This window comes from Mesoplodon mirus (assembly GCF_964341445.2).
Source record: "Mesoplodon mirus genome assembly, chromosome: 2".
Taxonomy (NCBI): domain Eukaryota; kingdom Metazoa; phylum Chordata; class Mammalia; order Artiodactyla; family Ziphiidae; genus Mesoplodon; species Mesoplodon mirus.
In genome coordinates this window covers 17236945-17262537 of record NC_138977.1, presented here as the reverse complement: position 1 = coordinate 17262537, position 25593 = coordinate 17236945, and the positions used below count along the sequence as shown (strand labels likewise).

The following is a 25593-nucleotide window of genomic DNA, read 5'->3' as shown; positions in this document are numbered from 1 at the left end:
CTGTATAGGAATTAAGTAACCAAGGATCAGTTGGTTTGGAATTTTTCTTTTTCTTTTATCTGAGACTGATTATTAACAATTTTTTTACATGAATGATCTCAGTTGATCCCTATAACAGCACCCAGAGAAACACAGGGCAGGTCTTATCACCCCCAATTTAGAGATGTGGAAAGGGAGATTTGAAGGCTTAGAATGACTTGCCCAAAGTCACATCATGCATGTTCAGACCTGGAAATAAACTAGATCTTTTGAAATCTACTTTGTACACCCTATGTCATCAACTAGTTTTGAAACATGAGGGGCAATTGCATACAACGAAGGACTTTTTGACAACATATCAATAGCAGCACCATTGAGAAACCAAGAATTTTAGGCCCAATATTGTGGAATGTTTTCCCAATGCTCTGGGAAAATTGATGTTAAACTAGTATATTGAAAACATTCTTTAAATTAATAATGTAAAATGAGTTTGAGTTAAACTAACTGTTGCAAAATTTAATTGACATTGAGAAGTTTTAAAACTTCTTAGTTAATGGCCTAAGTTTTCTTGTCTGTGGATAGACCCAATCCACTTATATTGATCATATAAATTAAACATTTCCTGTACCATAGCCACTATATTACTGCTCTGCCTGGAATTCAGCCAGCAAAGTATTTGCCCAAGCATACTGACTAGTTTTTCCAGTATCTGTAGTGGGAGAGGCAGCAGTTATAGCTGGAACACTGGGAACAACTTTGGTATATGATTGTGGCAAATGGGTGAAGCGATATTCTCATGAGAAAAATGCTGTGGTTTTCGTTTCCACAGTGCAGTGCTAAAATGGCTTCAAGATTCTATCAAAGGCAAGGAGTGTTATTTTAGGTATGCAGCAGGCTGGAATCTCCTTAGTTTATTCTACATACCAAATAAGAAGGCACAACTCTTTCTGGGAAGCTGTCCATAGCATAAACCAGAGGTGGGATTGTCTGTCATTATGGGCAGATCCAGTCCTCAACCTCAACTTTGATTTTATTCTGGGTTCAGGGTGATACTGCTCAGGTCCTTGCTGCTGCAACTTCCACCTTGGTGGGCTATTCTGGATTTATTATTTACGGTGTAACCTTTGTAGTAAGGAGACTATCAATGTAGGAACGGGAACATTGGCTAATTAACTAGTAAACATTTCAGCAGATGACCCAGTATGCAATAAGCAATAATTAAGTGCTGTTTGTGTGAATGATTAATAGAAAAGTATAGCTTCTGAATAGCAGTCAGTTATACTAAACTCGTTTCTTTGTGTACATTCTTACAACTTTTCAGTTTGTTCTTTACCATCTCTGATGAAATAAAGTCTTTAACATAATGCCAGTCATAGAGATAATCATTTATTTAGTGTTAGTTAGTTCCCATATTCTCCTATTTTGTCTTTCATTGCCCATCCATCTTTTTTTACTTTCCTCCTTCACTCATCTCCTTTTCCTTCTGGTATCATTCCTTTTCTCTGTTACTCTTCTAACCACCCCCTTATACCTTCTATTTTGATTAGGTACAGTGTGGACTAGAAGCATATAGTTTTCAGTCTTTGTTGTATTCACTGAATTGAGTGTTGAATTTCCTGAGCTTAAATTAGAAGGTAGGTGAATTTAATGTTTAAAAAGATTGTAAGCAATAATACTCTAAATCTTGGGTATTTAATGATTTTGTAAAATGTGAGGTATATTGATTCAGAGGTTGATTTGAGAGTGGCAAGGCTGCTAAGACAGGTCAGTGTTTTCCCATCCCTGGTCTAGGCTCTGTTCAGTAATTATTAACTCTTCCAAATCACTTTGAAGTCCATCATGGAGTCCTAGCTGCTCATTCCTAGAGACTGAAATTTACCACATGGTGTACTTTTTCAGATAAATTCTGAGACAAATTCTGAAATTATAATTAGTGAGAACAAAAACAATAGAGATGAAAAATTCATCTTTTAGTTACTGAATATTTCTTGATATCAACTTTTTTTTTTGTGGTATGCGGGCCTCTCACTGTTGTGGCCTCTCCCATTGCGGAGCACAGGCTCCGGACACACAGGCTCAGTGGCCATGGCTCATGGGCCCAGCCGCTTCATGACATGTGGGATCTTCCCGGACCGGGGCACGAACCCATGTCCGCTGCATCGGCAGGCGGACTCTCAACCACTGCACCACCAGGGAAGCCCAGATATCAACTTTTTATCATAGAAGTATGGGGAAATGCATTCCTTGTCGCTTTTCCCTCAGAAATCTAAAGAACCTAACAGAACACCTTCTAGGTCACACTGTAAAGCATTGAGGCCTATGATATTATATGACTTAAATAAGAGCTAACACCCATCCTTCTCAAACTCTTCCAAAAATTGCAGAGGGAGGAACACTCCCAAACTCATTCTATGAGGCCACCATCACCCTGATACCAAAACCAGACAAAGAAACTACAAGAAAAGAAAATTACCGACCAGTATCACTAATGAATATAGATGCAAAAAACCTGAACAAAATACTAGCAAACAGAATCCAACAACACATTAAAAGGATCATATACCATGATCAAGTGGGGTTTATCCCAGGAATGCAAGGATTCTTCAATATATGCAAATCAATCAATGTGATACACCATATTAACAAACTGAAAGAGAAAAACCATATGGTCATCTCAATAGATGCAGAAAAAACTTTTGACAAAATTCAGCACCCATTTATGATAAAAACCCTCCAGAAAGTAGGCATAGAGGGAACTTACCTCAACATAATAAAGGCCATATATGACAAACCCACAGCCAACATCGTCCTCAATGGTGAAAAACTGAAACCACTACCAGTAAGATCAGGAACAAGACAAGGTTGCCCACTCTCACCACTACTATTCAACATAGTTTGGGAAGTTTTAGCAACAGCAGTCAGAGAAGAAAAATAAATAAAAGGAATCCAAAGCAGAAAAGAAGAAGTAAAGCTGTCACTGTTTGCAGATGACATGATAGTATACATAGAGAATCCTAAACATGCTACCAGAAAACTACAAGAGCTAATCAATGAATTTGGTAAAGTTGCAGGATGCAAAATGAATGCACAGAAATCTCTTGCATTCTTATACACTAATGATGAAAAATCTGAAAGTGAAATTAAGAAAACACTCCCATTTACCACTGCAACAAAGAGAATAAAATACCTAGGAGTAAACCTACCTAAGGAGACAAAAGACCTGTATGCAGAAAATTATAAGACACTGATGAAAGAAATTAAAGATGATACAAATAGATGGAGAGATGTACCATGTTCTTGGATTGGAAGAATCAACATTGTGAAAATGACTCTACTACCCAAAGCAATCTACAGATTCAATGCAATCCCTATCAAACTACCACTGGCATTTTTCACAGAACTAGAACAAAAAATTTCACAATTTGTATGGAAACACAAAAGACCCCGAATAGCCAAAGCAATCTTGAGAACGAAAAATGGAGCTGGAGGAATCAGGCTCCCTGACTTCAGACTATACTACAAAGCTACAGTAATCAAGACAGTATGGTACTGGCACAAAAACAGAAAGATGGATCAATGGAACAGGATAGAAAGCTCAGAGATAAACCCACACACATATGGTCACCTTATATTTGATAAAGGAGGCAGAAATGTACAGTGGAGAAAGGACAGTCTCTTCAATAAGTGGTGCTGGGAAAACTGGACAGGGACATGTAAAAGTATGAGATTAGATCACTCCCTAACACCATACACAAAAATAAGCTCAAAATGGATTAAAGGCCTAAATGTAAGGCCAGACACTATCAAACTCTTAGAGGAAAACATAGGCAGAACACTCTATGACATAAATCACAGCAAGATCCTTTTTGACCCACCTCCTAGAGAAATGGAAATAAAGACAAAAATAAACACATGGGACCTAATGAAACTTAAAAGCTTTTGCACAGCAAAGGAAACCATGAACAAGACCAAAAAACAACCCTCAGAATGGGAGAAAATATTTGCAAATGAAGCAACTGACAAAGGATTAATCTCCAAAATTTATAAGCAGCTCATGCAGCTCAATAACAAAAAAACAAACAACCCAATCCAAAAGTGGGCAGAAAACCTAAATAGACATTTCTCCACAGAAGATATACAGACTGCCAACAAACACATGAAAGGATGCTCAACATCTTTACTCATTAGAGAAATGCAAATCAAAACTACAATGAGATATCATCTCACACCAGTCAGAATGGCCATCATCAAAAAATCTAGAAACAATAAATGCTGGAGAGGGTGTGGGAAAAAGGGAACCCTCTTGCACTGCTGGTGGGAATGTGAATTGGTACAGCCACTATGGAGAACGGTATGGAGGTTCCTTAAAAAACTACAAATAGAACTACCATATGACCCAGCAATCCCACTACTGGGCATATACCCTGAGAAAACCATAATTCAAAAAGAGTCATGTACCAAAATGTTCATAGCAGCCCTATTTACAATAGCCCGGAGATGGAAACAACCTAAGTGTCCATCATCGGATGAATGGATAAAGAAGATGTGGCACATATATACAATGGAATATTACTCAGCCATAAAAAGAAACAAAATTGAGCTATTTGTAATGAGGTGGATGGACCTAGAGTCTGTCATACAGAGTGAAGTAAGTCAGAAAGAGAAAGACAAATACCGTATGCTGACACATATATATGGAATTTAAGAAAAAAAATGTCATGAAGAACATAGGGGTAAGACAGGAATAAAGACACAGACCTACTAGAGAATGGACTTGAGGATATGGGGAGGGGGAAGGGTAAGCTGTGACAAAGCGAAAGAGCGGCAGGGACATATATACACTACCAAACGTAAGGTAGAAAGCTAGTGGGAAGCAGCCGCATAGCACAGGGAGATCAGCTTGGTGCTTTGTGACCGCCTGGAGGGGTGGGATAGGGAGGGTGGGAGGGAGACGCAAAAGGGAGGGGATATGGGAACATATGTATATGTATAACTGATTAAATTTGTTATAAAGTAGAAAAAAATAAAATTAAAAACTTAAAAAAAAAAAAGAAAATCTGAACAGACTACCTACTAGTAAGGAGATTGAAACAATAATCACAAACCTCCCTACAAATAAAAGTCCAGGACCAGACAACTTCACTGATGAATTCTACCAAACATTCAAAAAAGAATTAATACCAATCCTTCTCAAATTCTCCCCAAAAATAGAAGAGGAGGTAACACTTCCTGATACCCAAATCAGACAAGGATACCACAAGAAAATAAAATTACAGGCCAAGATCCCTGATAAACATAGATGTAAAAATCCTCAACAAAATATTAGTAAACTGAATTCAACAATATATAAAAGGGTACATACACCACAATCAAGTAAAATTTATTCCAGGGATGCAAGGATGGTTCAACGTCCTGAAATCAATCAATGTCATATACCACATTAACAAAATGAAAACTAAAAATCATATAATCATCTCAACAGATGCAGAAAAAGCATTTGACAAAATTCAACATCTGCTTATGATAAAAGCTCTCAATATACTGGTTATAGAGGGAACATACCTCAGTAAAGGCCATATATGAGAAGCCCAGCTGACATCATACTCAATAGTGAAAATCTGATGAAAGCATTTCCTCTAAGATCAGAAGCATGACAGGGATGCCCACTCTTGCCACTTTTATTCAGCATGGTATTGGAAGGCCTAGCCAGAGCAATTAGGCAAGAAAAAAAAATAAAAGGCATCCAAATTATAAAAGAAGGAAAACTGTCACTATTTGCAAATGAGATGATAGTGTATAGAGAAAACCCTAAAGACTCCACCAAAAAAGCCTGTTAGAACTAATAAATAAATTCAGTAAATTTGCAGGATATAAAATCAATATACAGAAATCTGTTGCATTTCTGTACACTAATAATGAGCAACAAGAAAGAGAAAGAAAACAATCCCATTTACCTGAAACCAAAAAACACCTAGAAGAAAATATAGGCAGTAAGCTCCTTGACATTGAACTTGGTGATAATTTTTTGTATTAGACGCCAAAAGCAAAAGCAACAAAAGCAAAAATAAACAAGTGGGACTACATCAAACTAAAAAGCTCTGCACAGGAAAAAGACTATCAATAAAATGAAAAAGCCACCTACTAAATGGAACAAAATATTTTCAAATAATCTATCTGGTATGGTGTTAATATCCAAGATATATAAAAACTCATATAACTCAACAGCAAAAAACCAAACAATTGGATTAAAAATGGGCAGAGGACCTGAAAGACAGTTTTCCAAAGAAGAGATCCAAATGCCCAACAGACACATGAAAGGATGCTCCATATCATTAGTCATCAGGGAAATGCAAATCAAAACCACAATAAGATACCACCTCACACTTGTCAGAATGGGTATTATCAAACAGACAAGAAATAACAAGTGTTGGCAGGGATATGGAGAAAAGGGAATGTTTGTACAATGTTGGTGGGAATGTAGAAGTTGATGCAGCCACTATGGAAAATAGTATGGAGGTCCCTCAAAAAATTAAAAATAGAACTAGCATATGAGCCAGCAATTCTACTTCTAGGTATATACCTGAAGAAAACAAAAAACTAACTGGAAAAGATATATCCATCCCCATGTTCACTGCAGCACTATTTACAATAGCCAAGATATGGAAACAAACTAAATGTTCAGATGAATGGATAAAGAAGAAGTGGTCTATATATACAATGGAATTTTATTCAGCCATAAAAGAGATGAATACTTGCCACTTGTGACAATATGGATGGACCTCGAGGGCATTATGTTAGGTGAAATAAGTCAGACATAGAAAGACAAATACCGTATGATCTCACTTATATGTGGAATCTGAAAAAAAAAACCACATAGATACAGAGAACAGAATATTTGCCAAAGGTGGAGGAGCCGGGGGGTGGGCAAAATAGGTGAAGGGAGTCAAAAGGTACAAACTCTTAGTTATTAAAAAAATCCTGAGGATGTAATGTACAGCATGGAGAATATATTAGTTAATAATATTGTATTGCATATTTGCAAGTTGCTAGGAGACTAAATCATTACAAGACAAAAAAATCAGTGTCAAAAGAAATACTTAGTCTTCATGTTATTTCGCAATCTCTCTCTCAGCCATGCTGAAACATGAAATTACCTAGGAGATATTCAGTATTTAAATTTAGAATGAACTAAAATTCTTCTTGCTTCAAAGCTGTAGTTATGACCCTTTAAGGCAATTAGACATCTCCCAAAACACTATAAATTATTGGTCGATGATGAGTAGTAGTTTTTTTTTTTTAATTTTTGGCTGTGTTGGGTCTTCATTGCTGCACTCAGGCTTTCTCTAGTTGTGGCGAGCAGGGGCTACTCTTCGTTGTGGTGTGCGAGCTTCTCATTGTGGTGGCTTCTCTTGTTGTGGAGCATGGGCTGTAGGCGTGAAGGCTTCACTAGTTGTGGCACGCCCTAGAGCACGTGGGCTTCAGTAATTGTGGCTCGCAGGCTCAGTAGTTGTGGCACACGGGCTTAGTTGCTCTGTGGCATGTGGGATCTTCCCAGACCAGGGATCGAACCTGTGTCCCCTGCATTGGCAAGTGGATTCTTAACCACTGCACCACCAGGGAAGTCCTGAGTGATAGTCTTTAAACATCATTTTTAGATAAGAATTGTCTGATGATTTCTGACTTGCTTTTGTTCCTAATAAGTCTACCGAGTTATTTGTTGACACGGCAAATACCTCAAAGAGCAAGACTGGAAAAGGAAACCAGATGCTTTACTCTCTCTAGTTATCTTTGCTCATGAGTTAGTTTTGTTTACGAGTTATTCAGCAACCTCTGGGTTCTTTTGATGACTGTGGTAGGGCTGTGCAAGTTGATCTTCTGGCCCTTGGATTCCAAGTGAATGAAATGAGCAAACCAGGTAGACATATATGACAAAAAATTTCATCAAAATGGTGTTTGGCCTCTAGTGCCCCCACTCTAGTTTTATTCTTGCCACACTAATTTTGGTTTCTCTTCCTATGCAATGGTCCATTTCCTGAATGTTTGCTGGGTATTTGACAGATAAATATAATTCGATATACTTCAATAAAATGGTCAATTTCACATTTTTTGGAGAATACTTAATAGAGGTTATTTGTGCAATAATCATTTGCTAACAGAATTAAGTAGTCAGGTGTCTAAGAATGTAATTATTAAATACATACTTGCTCTTACTCTACTTCAACTTCTGAGTAATTTTTTAATGATTCTGTCAAAATGACTTTTTTTCTAATCCTAGAGTAGCTTGTGTGATTTGTAAAGTAGCAAAGGGTTAAATCAGACTTTGATTATATGACTCCTTTCTGTTTATTTACTACTTCTGGAGGAGCTAAGTCACTGTATCAGAGCTATTAGTTAAACTATCAACATGAAATTCTTTCTCTTCAAATTTTGAAAATTTTCTTCATTTTGACTAAGTTTTTTTGCAGCTGGCTAAAAGTGAGTGTGTTATGTGCATTTCTAGTTACACTTTTTAAAGCAGACCAACAAATATGGAAATTCTTGATTGTAGAGTCAGAATTATTGCTGGAGACCAGCAGGACACACTGACCATGTGTACCATTATAGGTCTGTCAGGATACCAGCCACTCTGTGGTTCCATTTTTCTGTTTTGATTTCAACATGCCTCCTTCCCCACCAATGTCAAAGTAAATAGGGAGGAAGTTCTGAGTGCAAAAGGCACCCCCCACCCTCCCCCGCTACACCTCATGGAGCACTGTGCCCCTCTATGAGAAAACTGACATGCCGCCAAATCCTGCTCTCCACCTGCTCCCCATAACCTGGGAGGAAGGAGGGTTGGAGCTGGATGCAGGCCTCTGTGCAACCAGTAGGATTTTATGCCCACTATTGTGACATGGGCATTTAGAACCATCTCTTTCTCCTCTGAATCTCACATTATCAGCACGAATATAAAAACATTGGAGCACCCAGTAACATGGGAACATAGTGTTCCATGATGTTAGGACATTCTGAAAACTTAGGGACATTCTGAAAGCTCCCCTAACCCTCAATATCTCCTTCAGTATCTTTGACAAAAGAATTAAGCTGTTCCCTACATTTACGTGGCACTTCATAGTTGACAAAGCCTTCTCACTAGCATCATTCCATCTAATCTTCATGAAGCTGTAATGGGTTGGTAGAGTAATTTTTTAAAACAAAGGATAAAATGGGTTTAGAGAGGTTGGGTAATTTACTGAAGGTCACAAATAAGTGGTAGATCACTTGCTCTAAGTCTAGAGTCCTTTCCACAATATCAAACAAATTGTAGACATGGAAACAAATCACACTTTTAAAGATAGCTAAAACTCCTTAAAGGAATAAGCTTTTCATTACACATTTAGAGATGAAGCTCAAAGTGCACATCTTCCCCTGAGAAAGCACTAACAAATGGGGACCATAGACTTTGACATGTTCAAAGAATTAATTCCAGGGTTATAGACTTAAGACATGGTAGTTAATTGAAAAGTTCTAGTTTGAAAAGATTTTTGCAAAAATGTACATCTCTATGTATATATACATCTACTTAGAAAACCTATTGCTTTGGATGTTTGTGCCATTTCTTAGTTACACGCTGTGTCCACAGCTGCTTTATTCCCATCCCTAGACTTCAAGCCACCGTATTATTTTTAATTACCTTATGACTTACTTTCAGTCAATTGTAATAACTAAGATCATTTAACCAATAAAGTACTTTCTTGAGTAAAAATTATAGACTTTTGGAATATGGTTCCAAGAGCAGTTCAGTTTTCAGATTTACTATTCAGACCTCACATTTATCACATGTAGTATGAAACTGTAGTATAAAGACACTTCCCTTCACCTTAAAAATATGTGACATTTCCCTAAGAAATTCCCTGCATTTAGAAGTTCTGGACCTTCTCCACTTATAAATCTGAGTGTATCTTTTTGCAGACTACATGTGGTTTTTTTTTTTTTTTTTTTTTTTTTTTTTTTTTTTTTTTACATGTGGTTTTTACTGTAGGATTTTGCTACATTTCATAAAAAGGAAAATACAGACAGTAGAAGTACAGGTGGAAGACTTGGAGCACAATAGTCCATCACATGTATGTTGGGGAATAAGTATCATGAGGACTTTCTCAAAGACTAAGGCTTCAAAGACTAAGGGTGGCAAAGATACAAAAAGTGCAAAAAGTCAAAAGAAATACCTTTCCTCAGTGGGAAAGATGACACGATTCAACATGAGTAGAATGATTAAGAAGGAGGGTTTATTGGACTCAATTACCCATATGATGGTTCATCTAGCTCTTACTTGAATTTTAAGCATTTGCTTAAAAAACGATTTCACATTAATTTTATTTCTTTTGGAAAGCCCCCAAGTGTAATTTATTGGTAGTATCTCTGAAGAATAGAATTATTGATGATGTTTGGCTGATGTTTCAGATGATGGAGCCGGAAGACTGCTACAAGTGAAGCCATGTGTATAGTCTCAAAATGTCAGGATGGTACGGACACTGAAACAGAAAATAAAAGATACTAATTGTTTTAATGTTTAGATAATATACACTCTTACATGTGAGAGTACAAGGAGCACTCGATTTGTCTCTTTGAAAAGCTATCTTTGTTTCCTACTATTTCATTCCCATCCGTAATGCACTCAAGTCAAGTCAAGTAAAACGTCATCTCATCTTTTCCTGTTGTGTTTTCTCCAACCTGAGGCTCTATTATATCCTGAATATGACTGCCATTTAGGCTTCATTATGTATTAGATTTTCAAAATATAATTTTTGAGATCCCACATGCCTTGTATATAAGGAATACAAAATAACAATGTGTAATGATATGTAATAAGTTCATGCTATTTGTCACATACTATGTAGATGCTTTTCATGTATTTTATCATTTAAACCTCTACTTAAACAACAATGCTAGGAGGCAGTTTCTAATATTATTTCCATTTTAGAGATTGTAGATACTGAGACTTGGAGAGACTTGTAACTTTCTTTAGATCACACATCTAGTGTGGGATCCTGGGATTTAAATCCAAATACAAAGTTGCACAAATTACAAGATGATAGGTAATGTGCCTAAAGGTGCTGATAGTGTAATAAAGTTAAGCCATGTTGAAAGTTTAATAGAGCTTTGGTAAAGAAATATTTAAGGAGACTTAGAAGTAGAAAAAAGAGAATTGATTTGTACTGGGTGAGACTTTGTTCTTGGAAAGATCAGAAATGTTACATTTTACTGGAACTAATGTCCTTTCCAAAAACCATCTTCTGATGGGTAAATACTTTAGAAAAAGGTGGTCTTTGTATTTAAAAAATTATATATATGTATACGTGTGTGTATATATATAATATATATGAAAAATGTATGTAGATAATTTAGAAAGTAAAGGACAGTATAAAGAAGAAAGTAAAGATAACCTGTAATCCCACAACCCAGAAGTAATCAGTGTTAATATTTTCTTGAATTTTGACCAACTTTTTCTAAACATATGCAAGTTTTTATTGCTCTTATTGAAAACTTGGAACCATATTGTATGTATAAGTTTGTTTTCTCTACTCTATAGCCTAAAATTACATCAGGAGAATTTCCCAATTTAATGAAATCATTCCTTTTTAAATGGCTTCATTGATTTCTATTACATGTTTGGAATTTATTTAACTATCCCCTTAATGTTAACCTTTGGGATGTTTCCAATTTTTGATATTATAGATAATAGATGAACATGCTTAAACATATGTACGTTTGCATATCTCATAATTTCTGTAGAATATGTTCTCAGAAATGGCATTGCTGGGACATAGGATCTAAGTTTTATTTTTTTGTTTTGTTTTTTAATGTTTCTGATACAAATGACCAAACTGCTTTCTAGAAAGGATGTAATCTGGTACTGTTTGGATGCTAGTTTCTTTCCTTCCTCAATAATATTTATCAGACTAAGTGCCTAGTATGTGTTATGTGTATGGGTGCTAAAGAAATATTGTTTAAAATTGAAAACCTCATGAGAAGAAGTGTGAAGTTGCAGAAAAAGCAGGAACTATGGAACAAGAAGGGGAGAGTTAGGTAAAACTGCCTATTATTAATTGTGCCCCATATATAAATGCAAATGATAAAATTCTTCTTTTTAGGTGGTTGTAAAAGTTAAATGTTAGAGGTAGAAAATGGAACTGGCTTGTTTTCCTAAGCTTTGAAGAACATGTAAGATTTAACGATTTAAAATAGATTATGTACCCTTCCTCTTTGCAATAATTTTTATTTGTGAAAACTTCCTTGTAAATGGAAAAAAGGAATAACAATAATAGCATTTTAATGAAGAAAGTAATATCTGTATAGAAAATAATGCCTATATAGCTTCACCAGCTCCCATAATGAGTTTTTGGGATGTCTTGAATGTAATTTAAATTTATAGCTATTAATAGTCAACCGTTTTAGGTGGCCAGGCAGGGGCTGCAGTAACTCCATGTTATAATATGACTATGTGACTCATTCATTTTCCTTGCAAAGGTGAGAGTTCTCTTGTAAAGAAGGCAGAGGGCTCTGATCATTCAGATTTGCTCTGACCAGCATAATTTGGCTTCAACAAAACAGGCAATGCAAAGCATTTAGCTTCTCACAACGTGATCTTAAGTGTTCTACATGCAAAGATTGAACTGGGAATGGAAAACCAAGGTACTGCACCCTTGTCTTTCTCTCATCCTTCTACTTTTTTTCTCTGTTAGTCCAACCGCACCATAAAAAGAAACTTAAAGTCTACCTCTTTCCTGAGCGAAGCAGGTCAAATCCTTCATTTATTTTTTCAAAGGGTAAAACATGGGTTATTAATGCATCCAGTGGAAACTTCTTAGCCATAAAATCAGCCACAAGTTTGGGGACAGAATCTTTACTTTTAAAGCCTGAAAAGGAAGTGACATCAATGTTAGATTCAGCCAGATATGAGGAGAATTGGAGAGGAGACTTTCCACATAGAATTTAAATGAAAGTTTATAAAATGTCCACAGACTACTATTACTGAGGTTAAGAAGAGATGGTGTGTTTCAATATCCTTTTGCAGTGATTTGACTTTTTTAAAAAATCTCCCCAAACAAACTAGGGTTCTTGGTTATTAGTTCTCTCATAGAGAAATTATAGTGCAGATGGTTATTCTCAAAGTGAAGAAGAAAATTTAACAGTTGTCTAAAAATTTGGGCAGTGAGTGCAGACATAAATTATCGCTATGGATTTCCTGGATCCTCCTAGGTATTTCAGTGCATTGTGCAGTCACAAGTATCAAAAGGGATGATGCTGAAAGATCCTTGTTAGTTTATGGGGACTCCATTAAAATCTGTCTTGGGACTTTCTGTGTGCATTAGTTCCACATCTAGTTGATTTGGAGCCTATAGATACAAAGGGATTTTAGTTTATTTTTAAACTACATTGCATTTTATTTTTTAAACTAATTAATTAATTTTGGCTGCATTGGGTCTTTGTTGCTGCGCGCGGGCTTTCTCTAGTTGCGGCGGGCGGGGGCTACTCTTCGTTGCGGTGCGTGGGCTTCTCATTGCGGTGGCTTCTCGTTGCAGAGCACGGGCTCTAGGCGCGCAGGCTTCAGTAGTTGTGGCATGCGGGCTCAGTTGTGGCTTGCAGGCTCTAGAGCACAGGCTCAGTAGTTGTGGTGCACGGGCTTAGTTGCTCTGCGGCATGTGGGATCTTCCTGGACCAGGGATCAAACCCATGTCCCCTGCATTGGCAGGTGTATTATTAACCACTGCACCACCAAGGAAGTCCCTACACTGCATTTTAAAACCTGGCCTTGTCACATGTAAAAAGGAAGAAATCCTGACGTTAGTAAGCATTTGGCCCTCAAGCCTAACTACGTACCACCAAAAATAGCTCCTTTCCAGGTACGTCCAGTCAACAGCAACATGGGGTTCATAGAGAGATTTTGGGTACTAGGAGATATTCCTACAATGACGCTTACTCCATATGCTTCTTGACAGCACAGCAAGGCAGCCATCTGGAATACAATTAATATGTAGCATCATTAAAGTGGATTTTCTGGTAGTCCCAATTTATGATACACAGTATCATGTAATATGGATCTAGCTAAATTGTGAGTGTGTGGCGAGAAGAGATTATGCCTTTTTCTTCATTCCCCATTATTTCCTAAAGCCACTAGATGTGGCTTTAGAAGATGCCCAGAAAATATTTTTGAATGAGACAATAGATGAATGAATTTGTATGTTTGTATGTACTTAAGTCTTCTTTAGAAAATAATAAAGAGGCAACTATCATTACATATATATAATCTGATTCCTCAAATAAAGGTAATGTTTATCATCACATGACCCCTGGGCAATCTGAGTTAGTTAACTCATTCTTCATTTACTTATTAAGTAGATATTTTGAACTCAGTACTTTGAACCAGGTATTTTGATGGTGAACCAGATACAAGGTCAATTACATCATCAACATTTCTCTCTTTCCCACTTCACAGTCTCCCTTTTTAATGGATCCCCATTTCTACCGCCCATTTCTAGTGGACACTTTTTTCCTAATTTATGTACTTTATTTTTTTCCAGTTTTATTGAAGTATGATTGACAAATAAAAATTGTTTAATTTTAGGTTGTATAACGTGATTTTTTAGGGTGAACAATGTGATTATTTAATATACATATGCCATGTGAAATGATTACCACAATCAAGTTAATTCACATTCATCACCTCACATAGCTACTACCTTTTTTTGTAGTGAGAACATCCGAGATCTACTCTCTTAGCAAATTTGAAGTATACAATACAGTAGTATTAACTATAATAACCATGCTGTACATGGAAGTCTCCAGAACTTACTCATAACTAAAAGTTTGTACTCTTTGACATCTACCCATTATTCCTCCCCCACTCCTCCAGACCCTGGCAGCCACTGTTCTACTCAGTGGTTGTAAGAATTTGATTTTTTTAGTTTACACATATAAGAGAGGTCATATAATATTTGTCTTTCTGTGTCTGCCTTATTTTACTTTGCATAATGTCCTGCAGGTTATTCCATGTTGTTGCAAATGACAGGACTTCTTTTTTATGGCTGAATAATACTCATTCATATGAATTAATATTATATATATTATATATACATCACAATTTCTTTATCCATTCATCCATCAATGGACATTTAGGTTGTTTCCATATCTTGGCTATTATGAATAATGCTGCAATGAACATGGGGGTGCAGATAGTGATTTCTATATTCTTTGGATATATACCCAGAAGTGGGATTGCTGGATCATATGGTAGTTCTATCTTAAATTTTTGGAGGAACCTTTATACTGCTTTTCAAAATGGCTGTACCAATTTTACATTCCCACCAACAGTGCACAAAATTCCCTTTTCTCACACCTTCTCCAACACTTGTTATTGCTTGTCTTTTGATAATAGCCACTCTAACAGGTATGAGGTAATATCTCTTTGTGGTTCTGATTTGCATTCCCTGGTGATTAATGATGTTGAGCACCTTTCCATATAGTTGTTGGCCTAAAATAGGCATGTTTTAAATGTGCTTTTAACTCCTGTGTGACTTTACTTTAAACTACACCTATTACTCTGGAACTTGAAAAGAAAGCCTTTTCCCTCCAGTCAGGTTTTTAAGCAGGTTTGCAGTAAGAAAGTTGTTTAGGATCCCCCCCGAAATATATAATAATCAGTCCTTTGATTTTGGAGTATGACATTTGGAAGACCATAGAACTTTAGAACATGTGGCTATCAGATATTTAAAACAGTCCAATTCCACAAGAGAAAATGGAGGGAAAACCATAGAAAAATGGCATAAGGAGAAAGGCTAGAGCCTTGGAAAAAGTTGGATTGTATTGGAACTTCAGTCATCTATGGCATATTGTCCCAGGTCAAGGCTGCAAAGAGCTTTACTCTTTAGGTGCTGCTTCCTACTACCAACACTGCTGGGACTTACTGGAGAACCTTAAAAGGGGGCTTTTTTTTTTGTTGTTGGTCTCTGGGGGTTTTTTCATTAGGATTCTAGAGAATTCTGGTTAGGTGAAATGTAGCTAGGGATGTGTTCTCTGTTGCAATTGATAATTGTAATTATTTGAAAGTAATATCATGTATATTTTAAAGATGATATAAGTGCTGCAAGATTGCAAACAGTACTGTATGTTGATGACACCAACTGACATTTATTAATAAGAGCTTGCTACTGACAGGTGGCACGTGCTAAGTATTTTACATGTTTATCTCACTTAATCCAGAAACAACACTATGAGATACCGTATCACTTAAATTTTTTTGGTGGAAAAACCTGTTGACTTTTTAAAGTATTCAGTTCAACACACAGATTTGGATGCATATTATGTACCAGGCACTGTGCTGCCTGCTGTGGTAAAACAGGGATATTTTCTGTTAATAAAATGATACGGAGCCTAAAGTTGCTCATTTTTTCTTTTGGCCAAAATATGATATCCATTAAAACCTATAAAAATTGTCAAACCATTTTTTGTTAAGAATGTGGGGGAGAAATCAAACTTGCCAACTTGAAAACAGAATTTATATTCTTTATATTGACCTGAGTTTGAATTTTTTTGAACTAAAAATTAAAATAAATTTATGATGGCTCAATAAAAAAAACCTCTTCTGTCTCTAAAAAGGAAATGATACTTGTGACAGTTATACTTAACTGATGGAATGAGGTTCCTCATAATAATAATTAAGCAATCCAGGTAACAAATAGGAGATGGAAAATTGCCATAGTTTAAAAAATATTCTTTATATATAATGTTTATATTCTGCTGCATAAAAGTAGACTCTAGAATGCAGAAGCTGATAGCTCAAGGCATTTCAGGGTACATACCATGGTGTCAAAACGACCGATGACTTCAAATGAAAAATCCACACCTCCACCACTCATTTCCTTCAGCACCTCCTCGATGGGTTTCTCATAGTCCTGAGGGTTGATGCACTCGGTGGCACCCACCTCTTTGGCCTTTACAAATTTGTCTTTGTTGATGTCCACTGCAATGATCCTGGCTGCTCCAGCTGCTTTACAGCCCATGATAACAGACAGACCAACTCCTCCGAGGCCAAACACGGCACAGGTGGAGCCCGGGGTGACCTGTGTTTTCATAAAATGCAAAAACAGGTTAAGTAATGATTGTTAGAAAGAGCCTAAATTGTATAAAGTGCCATGCTTTTCCCTTGTCAGGAGCTACTCAAACTATGTCCATCTGTTGTCAAAACTTCTTTTGGCTTCAGCTGCTTCATGTTTAAAATGAAGGGGTTGAATTAGATGAGTGGTTCTCAAATTTTGCTAGACATTAAACTCACCTGGGGAGCTTTGAAAAAAAATCTCAACTCCCAGGTCACAGCCCATAAGCAATTAAATCAGACTCTGCAGGTAAGACCAAGTCTCCAGGTGACTCCAATGGGAAACCCAAGCTGGGAGCCAGTGGACTGGATGATCTTTGAGCTCTAAATGCTAGTGACCCCCTCTTAAAGAGAATCTACTGATAGCCAGCTTCAGTCCATCACACATACACAAACACAATTTTGGGGAAATTAAATAATGAGTAGAAGAGAGGAGACTGAAAAAAAATAATCCAATCGAACCCTCAATAATTAACTCCTTGGTTCATTAACTTTCAGTAGTCATGACCAGTATAATGAGAGCAGAAATTATCTGTGAAACATAGAAGAGTTATCCTCGGCTTAAAGCAAACTTAACAACAGGGGAAATTTAACAGGTAATTTTAAGATAATACTGCTTGGGACCAGTGTGCTCTGAGTGGGTCTTTATGTCTGCTTTTTAAAGTACACTAATGAAGAATAATGCAATGAAAAGCTAGTCTATACTTTAATAATGGATGAAATTCATCATCACAAGTGCCCTTGGCTTCTGCTCGGTGTGTAGGTTCAGTTGGACCACCTGCTCAGATGAGGCAGTTTCACAAGGGACTTGGTGCTAGGCTCACAGAAATTTGGAAAACACGTGCTCTCAATTGTTTAACTTGCCTAAGGAACTGTTTAATAAACCTAGTCTGCTATAGTTAGCCTTCAGTGTGGGTGAAATGTTCCTCCTGTCCCAAGTAAACATTCTGTGGGGTACAACACCACTTTTTTACCTTAGAAAAACATGAGGCTTGTGATTGTGATTTAAAAGTGCTTGTAATTATGTATTACGGTTTATGATTCAGCAGGAGTTTTGAGAAAGAGGCTAGTCACAGCTGGCATATGAACCAGTTGTGAGATTTTGGGCAAATAGCTTTATGTCTCTGGACCTCAGTTTCATAAGATGAAAGGATACTACTAGATTTCCAACCTTTTGGGAAGAGGAGCCTTTAAAGAATTTCTCCTTAAAATCTACCACTTCTGAAGTGTGTGTGTGTGTGTGTGTGTGTGTGTGTGTGTGTGTGTGTGTATTCGTGGCAGGGGTGGAGGTATAGCAGTGGAATAAATGCTTCATGCATCATTGAAGCTTCATTGCTTTCCTCATAGAGATCCATAGAGTGGGTATGTTGGCGACCCTCAGTTTGGAAGTATATCGGGATATCAGGTAAGGCTTTGAAATCTACTGTTCATCCTAATTCTGGGAGTAGAAGATCCATGGACTAGATGCTCCTCAAAGGCAACCCCTTCATTTCATTTACTTTTCCTGACTCAGAACTTAGTGGAAACTGCTGTGTATGGCTCATGTTGGTGCTAACTACAAAATGAATGACGAAACGAGCTCCCAGCTCTAAAATTTAGTAATCCCATAAAAAAACACATGTAGAAGAATAATTATGGAAAACGTCTTTACTTTCTCTTAGTTAATTATCAACAGCTTTTCATTTGTGATTAACAGATAAATTTTCTAGGATGTGCTCTCAGTTCCTTCTGAGGGCGTTTTCTACTTATAATCAACAGCCTCAATTCTATGGAGCATGTCAATGTTATTACGGTGGTGGGGGGAGAAGCTACCAGTAAATCTGTGTAGCATGATCTCTGATTCCTGTGAGAAGCTGCTCTCCTTTTAGCTCCTGACAGTCTGAGTGTAGCTGGTTTTATCACCCATTGTAATTCCTACCTTGGCAACTTTGACTGCAGACCCATAACCAGTAGAAAATCCACAGCCAATGAGACAGACTTTCTCCAGTGGTGAGTCTGCATCAATCTTGGCCACTGACATCTCATCCACCACTGTGTACTGGGTGAAGGTGCTGGTGCCGATGAACTGGTAGATGGGCTTCCCTCTGCAGGTGAACCTGCTGGTACCATCCATAAGGGTCCCCCGAGGCTTGGTCAGACTGGTCAGTGCAACACACAGGCACATGAGGGTATGAGACAGGAGTATAACTGATGTGCAAATTCCTTGGCTGTGTAAGGAGAGTGTCAGAAACTTACCTGTTTTTCAGGCAGAAATTGCCTTCCGGGTGTTTACAAACACTGCACTTTCCACACTGGGGAACAAAGAGTGGGATGACTTTATCACCTGGGGAAGGGGATAAAACAAATTCTTCTTAAATTTCTACCCAGGAATTAATAGAGCTAGAGCTTAAAGCTTACACATATGTATTAGAGGCACTTTGAAAAGTCCCCAAGAATAGGGTCCAGTCAGCACTATGTCTTGGTCATTGCCTGCCAGCATTGTTACCAATTTGGGTTTATATATGCCTGAAGATGCCCAAAGAAAATGCAAATGTGGAAAACAACATGGATTTTTAGAAGTGGTTCCACTGTGTTGATAGTTATCTTTTATTGTGTCCCCTTTCTCTTGGGGATTTTATATGTATCATCTCATTTAATCCTTAATAATTAAAACAAATATTCTCACTGTGAGTGTAAATATAAATTTAAGTTGTGAGCAGGCTGCCATAGTTCCACTAGATGATCCAGTATTTTGTAATAGTTTGGGATACAATAACAATGAGAATCTCAACAACTATTTCTTGGCTTTTCAAAGTGATTTTGCTTATCTCTACTATGAAATGAGTCCTTTTTTAAAAAAAATTAAAAAAAATTCTTTTTTAAGGAAAACAAACAAAAATAGGACACATAAGAATTTAAGAAATGCCTTTGAAAACCTCAACCCTCAATAATAAGTTAGACACTTTCTTTTAGGATAAGAACTGGCTTTCCAATGTTTGTAGCTGATAATTTGTGAATAGTTCATTTTTACTGCTATGGTGGAGGGAGCAGGGGTGAAAAGTAGGGGTGTCGGGCTTCCCTGGTGGCACAGTGGTTGAGAGTCCACCTGCCGATGCAGGGGACACGGGTTCATGTCCCGGTCCAGGAAGATCCCACATGCCGCGGAACGGCTAGGCCCGTGAGCCATGGCCACTGAGCCTGCGCATCTGGAGCCTGTGCACTGCAACGGGAGAGGCCACAACAGTGAGAGGCCCGCATACCGAAAAAAAAAAAAAAAAGTAGGGGTGTCATTTATTATTAATAGATTTCTAACTAAAGGAAATGCTGAGAGCTGAAACTCAAACCAGACAACTTATTTTATTTTTTCTGTTCACAGGTCAATTAAGTATTTGGTAAGCAGGGAGGTCAAATCTACTGGCTAAAGTGATTTTTTAGAATTAAAAATATTTATTTTTAATCATCTATACTACTTATCCAAAAGACTCAGAAAGATAACATTTAAAGATAAACTTTATATGAGATGATAGCATGGAAATTTTCTGTTTATTCACAGTTTACCTCTAAAAATATTTATCTGTATTAATACACAATAATATTAGGATACGATAAATATTAAAGAAAAATTGTGTTTAGTAACCAGCCACATTTAATCATGGTTAAAGGTAATAAAACAGATATTGTTTATGGCAGGATGCCTCTGCTAGTTCTCTTTCATTTTCTGCCAACTAGTCTGTTTAATTCATTCCGTGTTCAGGAAAGAAGGCCATATTGGAAGGGGAAGGGGAAATCAGTGAATGGGCTCCACTTCCCACCTGAGAAGAGATAATGTTGATTCAGTCATGGCCTCACAATCCCCACTGTGTGAAGTCAGCACAGAACAGGTTCCATACACTGATCTAGAGGCTCAGGACACAGACATGTTTTTTCCCTTGTCTTATTTGTAGTTTTCTTTGGACCTGATAGAAGACACTGCTTAGCAACACTAAAATGGGAATTAATTTATTATGAGCTCCACCCTGGAAGGCACTGGGTCTTTTTTGATCCTCATGTATTCCCAGGATCTAACATGGTGGCTGACATCTACTAGGTCCTCAAAAAATACTTGCTGAAGGAGAGAATACGGGAATGCATGGATACATATATGCCTGAGACAGGCAGGGAGGGAGGAAAGGAAGAGACCTCCGGTCAAGTCCTAGCTCAGCCTTGAGCAAATTCTTTCATCTCTTATTACTTCAGTGTCATCATCCAGGCTGGATCATCTTGGGGTCCTGAACCAAAGCACATTCCCCAACTGTGAATTCTGTACCTGGTTTTACTGTAGTCACCCCTTCTCCAATGCTCTCCACAATGCCGGCTGCTTCATGGCCTATGATCGCAGGAAGAGGTGTGATCAAAGATCCATTAATCGCATGGTCATCTGAGCGACAGACTCCTGCGGCCACCATCTACAGGGTAAAGGGAGGATGATTAGATTCAGAAAAGATTATGACCCTCACTCAGATGGACTTAACATAACCAGTTTCCTGAATTTGTGCTAAAGAGTTTTCACGGGTTTTACTGATAATTCCTACTCTTCCCAAATACAAATTCAATTTATACCCAAGATTATTCAGCCTAAAACCCTCCTCTACTTTCCTTTCATGCATTAAACAATTTGGAATAATCTGTGAAATAATTGTTTCTGAAATATTTAAGTCATATAACATACAAGGAGGCAATCTTTTGTATAGAAGTAGGAAATGCAGATTAGCACCAAGAAAATAGTTACTTAAATGCTACCGTCTAATGCTAATTGATTTAAAATCTGGATATATATTCCTTTGCACTTATTTTTCTGTATTAACACATAAATTCTTTTTTATTTTACTAGGTTTATACTGTATATACTCTTTGGTCTCTTTTTTAAAAATTTAACAATTTATACTTACAACTTTCCTTGGCAATGAATGTAATTCCACTATCTGGATAACCATATGAAAAGTGACTCTTAATGGATTTTGGTTATTTTCATTGTTACTCTCTGAAATTTTTAAACCTAAGATTAAATAGAAATGGAAGAAAGTTTTACCTTAATACGAACTTCATAGGCCTTAGGGGGTGCAACCTCCACCTCCTCAATGGAAAATGGTTTTTTGAGCTCCCATAGCACAGCTGCTTTGCATTTTATTACCTGAAAATTGAACAGAAAAATGATACCAGTTTTTCCCCACCCTTGAAGTCAGGGATTGTGTCTTTTACCTTTTTATGTGCAACATCTAGCCCCATGTCTAGAACCTAACATTGTTCCACAGAAATGAAAACCTTTGATTTGCAAAAAGAATAATAGTATCTCTTTATAAAAATGTGTAAAGCAATACCACAGGAAAGAGAAACAGAATTAACTATAGTGAGACACTGAGATAAAACGGAATATATTCTTTTATGAAGAAAGAACACCATGGGTTTTTTTTTTCTCTAAGGATTGTTTATTGCTTCTATTTCCTAATGCAGTCCTGAAATAGGTTGTTTACCCAAAACTATTGGCTCGTAGGTGAAGTTCTAAATCACTATCACTTTGCTGACAGATTCAGTGTCTGTTCACATGATACTGATTTCTCCCTTGCTCAGTTCTCCACTTAAGCCAAAATGATCTGACTTTATGACTCCAGTTATGGACTTGCCTCCCTGCCTAGGGTTTCTCTCTCTATTTGCCTGTTCCTCTGATTTTCTCTCTCCACTTGTTCTATGTGCTATTTGTTTGCATCACTTATTTGAAAGTTAGCTTTGGCAGCTCTGTTTTGTTATATAATTTATGTATAGGGATTTCTTCCAGATTACACTTGAGCCCAAAATTGTAGAGTTTAAAACTCTACACATACACAACACACACACACACACACACACACACACACACATATTTAAAAATGGAACAACTGTGTATTTGACTTTCTAGCTAGCATAGCTTACTTACAGGTGTTCTTACAAATAAAAGTTGAGCACATTTTTAGTGCTTGGGAATGTAGTATAAGACTTGTGTTCATTTTTGCAAAGCTTGTATGGTTGACAGTTTTTTCTAGAGAGAATTAACATATTGCAAATACGATAAAAATTCAATTGAAATTTATCTGATAATTTATTTTCATTATTTGTATGCCAAATCCTTCTACTTTGCGAAGTGTTTGTCATGGTCAATTCCACAATAAATATAAGAGTACTTGGAAATAATATACTAATGGTAGATAGGTGTTGATTATTGGGTGCCAATGATGTAGCAGGCACAAGTGGCTGTGCTGGGTGAGTTATTGATACCTGCTTGACTTTTAAACTTCACAGGGCAGTATTATTGAATTATTAGTCTTATTTTACAGATGAAAAGATTGAGGCTCAACTGATTTAGTAATTGACTAAACACTTTTCCCAGAATAACAAAGCTGGGTGTCCAAAGAATTAACATCATTTTATCTTTTCACTACTTGATGGTAGTAAAAGATTAACAAAAGGTTAGAGGTTAGATAGCAATAACAACAATAATAGCAGTGACTAATATTTATTAAATTATTTCTATGTACCAGGCACTATTTTCAATGCTTTCCAGTATGAAAAATTTAATATGAATTTATTAAATTCTCACAACCACCTTATGAAAGTAGGTATTATTATTGTTGCCATTTAGCATTTGAAGAACATACAATACAGGAAGGGTAAACATAAATGAAGTGTTATCATATAGCTAAAAGTTATTGATGTTACACCTGAGGAGTGAGGATTGATTGACTATAATTTATAATTATCATTAATACATTTGGTTTACCCTTTTGACCTCTGAACTCTTTCAAGCTGAGTTTTGGAAAATATAGTTTTTCTTTTCCTTTACTATTCTTCATTTGAAATGTAATATGCCACTGTAAATGCTAATCAGTAATGGATGAAAATAAAGTTAGAATAAGAAAACTGACAATTGGTTACCCATAAGATTTCCAACCAATCTCATTGATATAGGCCTTTTGTGTGTCACACAGTGTGTGTAGAAACCTCAGAATCTTTCAGTTGAGTCATGATAGCAAGATATTATATTGTACAATCAACTCCTAATACAGCAAACCTACTGGAAACAGTTACACAGGCTTTTGCCATGAAGAGGTTAAACAACATGAATTGATTGTATTGAATAACCACATGTATTTCTCTGCACCTGTAAGCACATTGAACAAATAAACATAAATCTATGGAAGACTTAGAACCAAATATCTCTGTTCCCAGTGCTAATAAGTGGTTCAAACTGCTTCAGTATTAACTTTTTTTTTTTAATCACATTGACTTTTACATGAAGAAGATGTCGTTCTTTAGCAGTGGTCCCCAACATTTTGGCACCAGGGACTGGTTTCGCGGAAGAAAATTTTTCCACGGACTGGGGGGTAGGGGAAGGGGGATGGATTAGGGGGTAATTCGAGCGATGGGGAGCAGCAGATGAAGCTTCACTGGCTGGCCTGCCTTTCACCTCCTGCTGTGAGGCCAGGTTTCTAAGCAGCCCAGGGGTTGGGGACAACTGTTCTATAGGATGTCTATGGAAATTTCCTGAATTGTGCCATAATAGGACCCTTTTAAATCAGAATTTGCATGTTGATGTTGGTTTGTTTAGTCTTGATGGTTCTAATGCTTTGAGATCAATAAAAGTTCTGTCACACTTAACTTTCCTGTATTCATAAAAAGAATATGATTATAAAGAATAACATTCATATTATGGTATCTTAACATAAAGATAACTTCTTGATAAAAACATTTCGTTTCTAACTTTAGATTTGAAAATTACTCATGATTGGATATACTACTTCACATTTATTTAATATATGAAATATAGACTGTAATAGGTATAATGCTATACATTTTGTTAAAGATATTTAGGTATTGCCCATCTCAATTGTAGTTTAATATACCTTGTATATTGAAGCATATATTCTGTGTTGTATTTCAGTATATATTATTTCTAATTTATATATGAATTTTAAGTTATTCATTAAATACTGTATCTCTTTGTGTATTATATTAATTAGAATATAATTCCAAAAGTAAAAAAAAAATTGCCTTACTTTTCCTGCTGTACTCATGTTTCTGCTTTCTCTGCAGGCCAGGAGACGTGAATTCTTACAGACTCTTCCCTGCTTAAGTATGTACAACAGATATATTGCACAGATTATTGTTTGCTTGGATAATGCCCAATTCTACACATGTGATCTGGGACCTTTAAGCCCCTCCCATCAGCTTATTTTTGACCAAGTCAAATCAGGAAGAACAGGGCACTCAAACACTGACTTTGTTTGCAATATGCTAATTTCAGGTAACATCTTGATTTCATCAGGTTAAATATTTCCCTAGATATATCTTTTTCCTGGATTACTTATTTCTCCTCTCTCAATCCCACACAGGGTGTTCAGAGTTCTGTTTTCCCTTTGTGTGAACTAAGCTCCAACTTCTAATCCACATAATGCAGTTAGCAAGGAGGAGGAGTAAGAAAGCAGCACAAATGCCTT

The 25593-nt window shown here is 36.7% G+C and overlaps 1 protein-coding gene across 1 annotated transcript; it reads right to left on the bottom strand.

The window, feature by feature from the left end:
- Nucleotides 1-10219: 10219 nt before the first annotated feature.
- On the bottom strand, nucleotides 10220-25250 carry LOC309813447 (alcohol dehydrogenase S chain). The gene is made up of 9 exons (XM_082638310.1): nucleotides 25153-25250; nucleotides 22155-22256; nucleotides 21393-21531; nucleotides 19343-19430; nucleotides 19026-19245; nucleotides 16815-17075; nucleotides 13837-13972; nucleotides 12734-12872; nucleotides 10220-10487 (listed from the first exon to the last, which is right to left on the bottom strand). The coding sequence occupies exons 1-9, from the start codon at nucleotides 25168-25170 to the stop codon at nucleotides 10463-10465; spliced, it is 1128 nt and encodes a 375-aa protein (XP_082494436.1). The 5' UTR covers nucleotides 25171-25250; the 3' UTR covers nucleotides 10220-10462.
- Between the last annotated feature and the right edge of the window lie 343 nt (nucleotides 25251-25593).

Coding starts and splice junctions, on each gene's coding strand:
- LOC309813447 (XM_082638310.1), bottom strand. Junction 19,246..19,342: donor AATTTCTGCCTGAAAAACAG/GTAAGTTTCTGA, acceptor TGCACTGACCAG/TCTGACCAAGCCTCGGGGGA. Junction 10,488..12,733: donor CTGCTTCGCTCAGGAAAGAG/GTAGACTTTAAG, acceptor TTTCTGTTTCAG/TGTCCGTACCATCCTGACAT.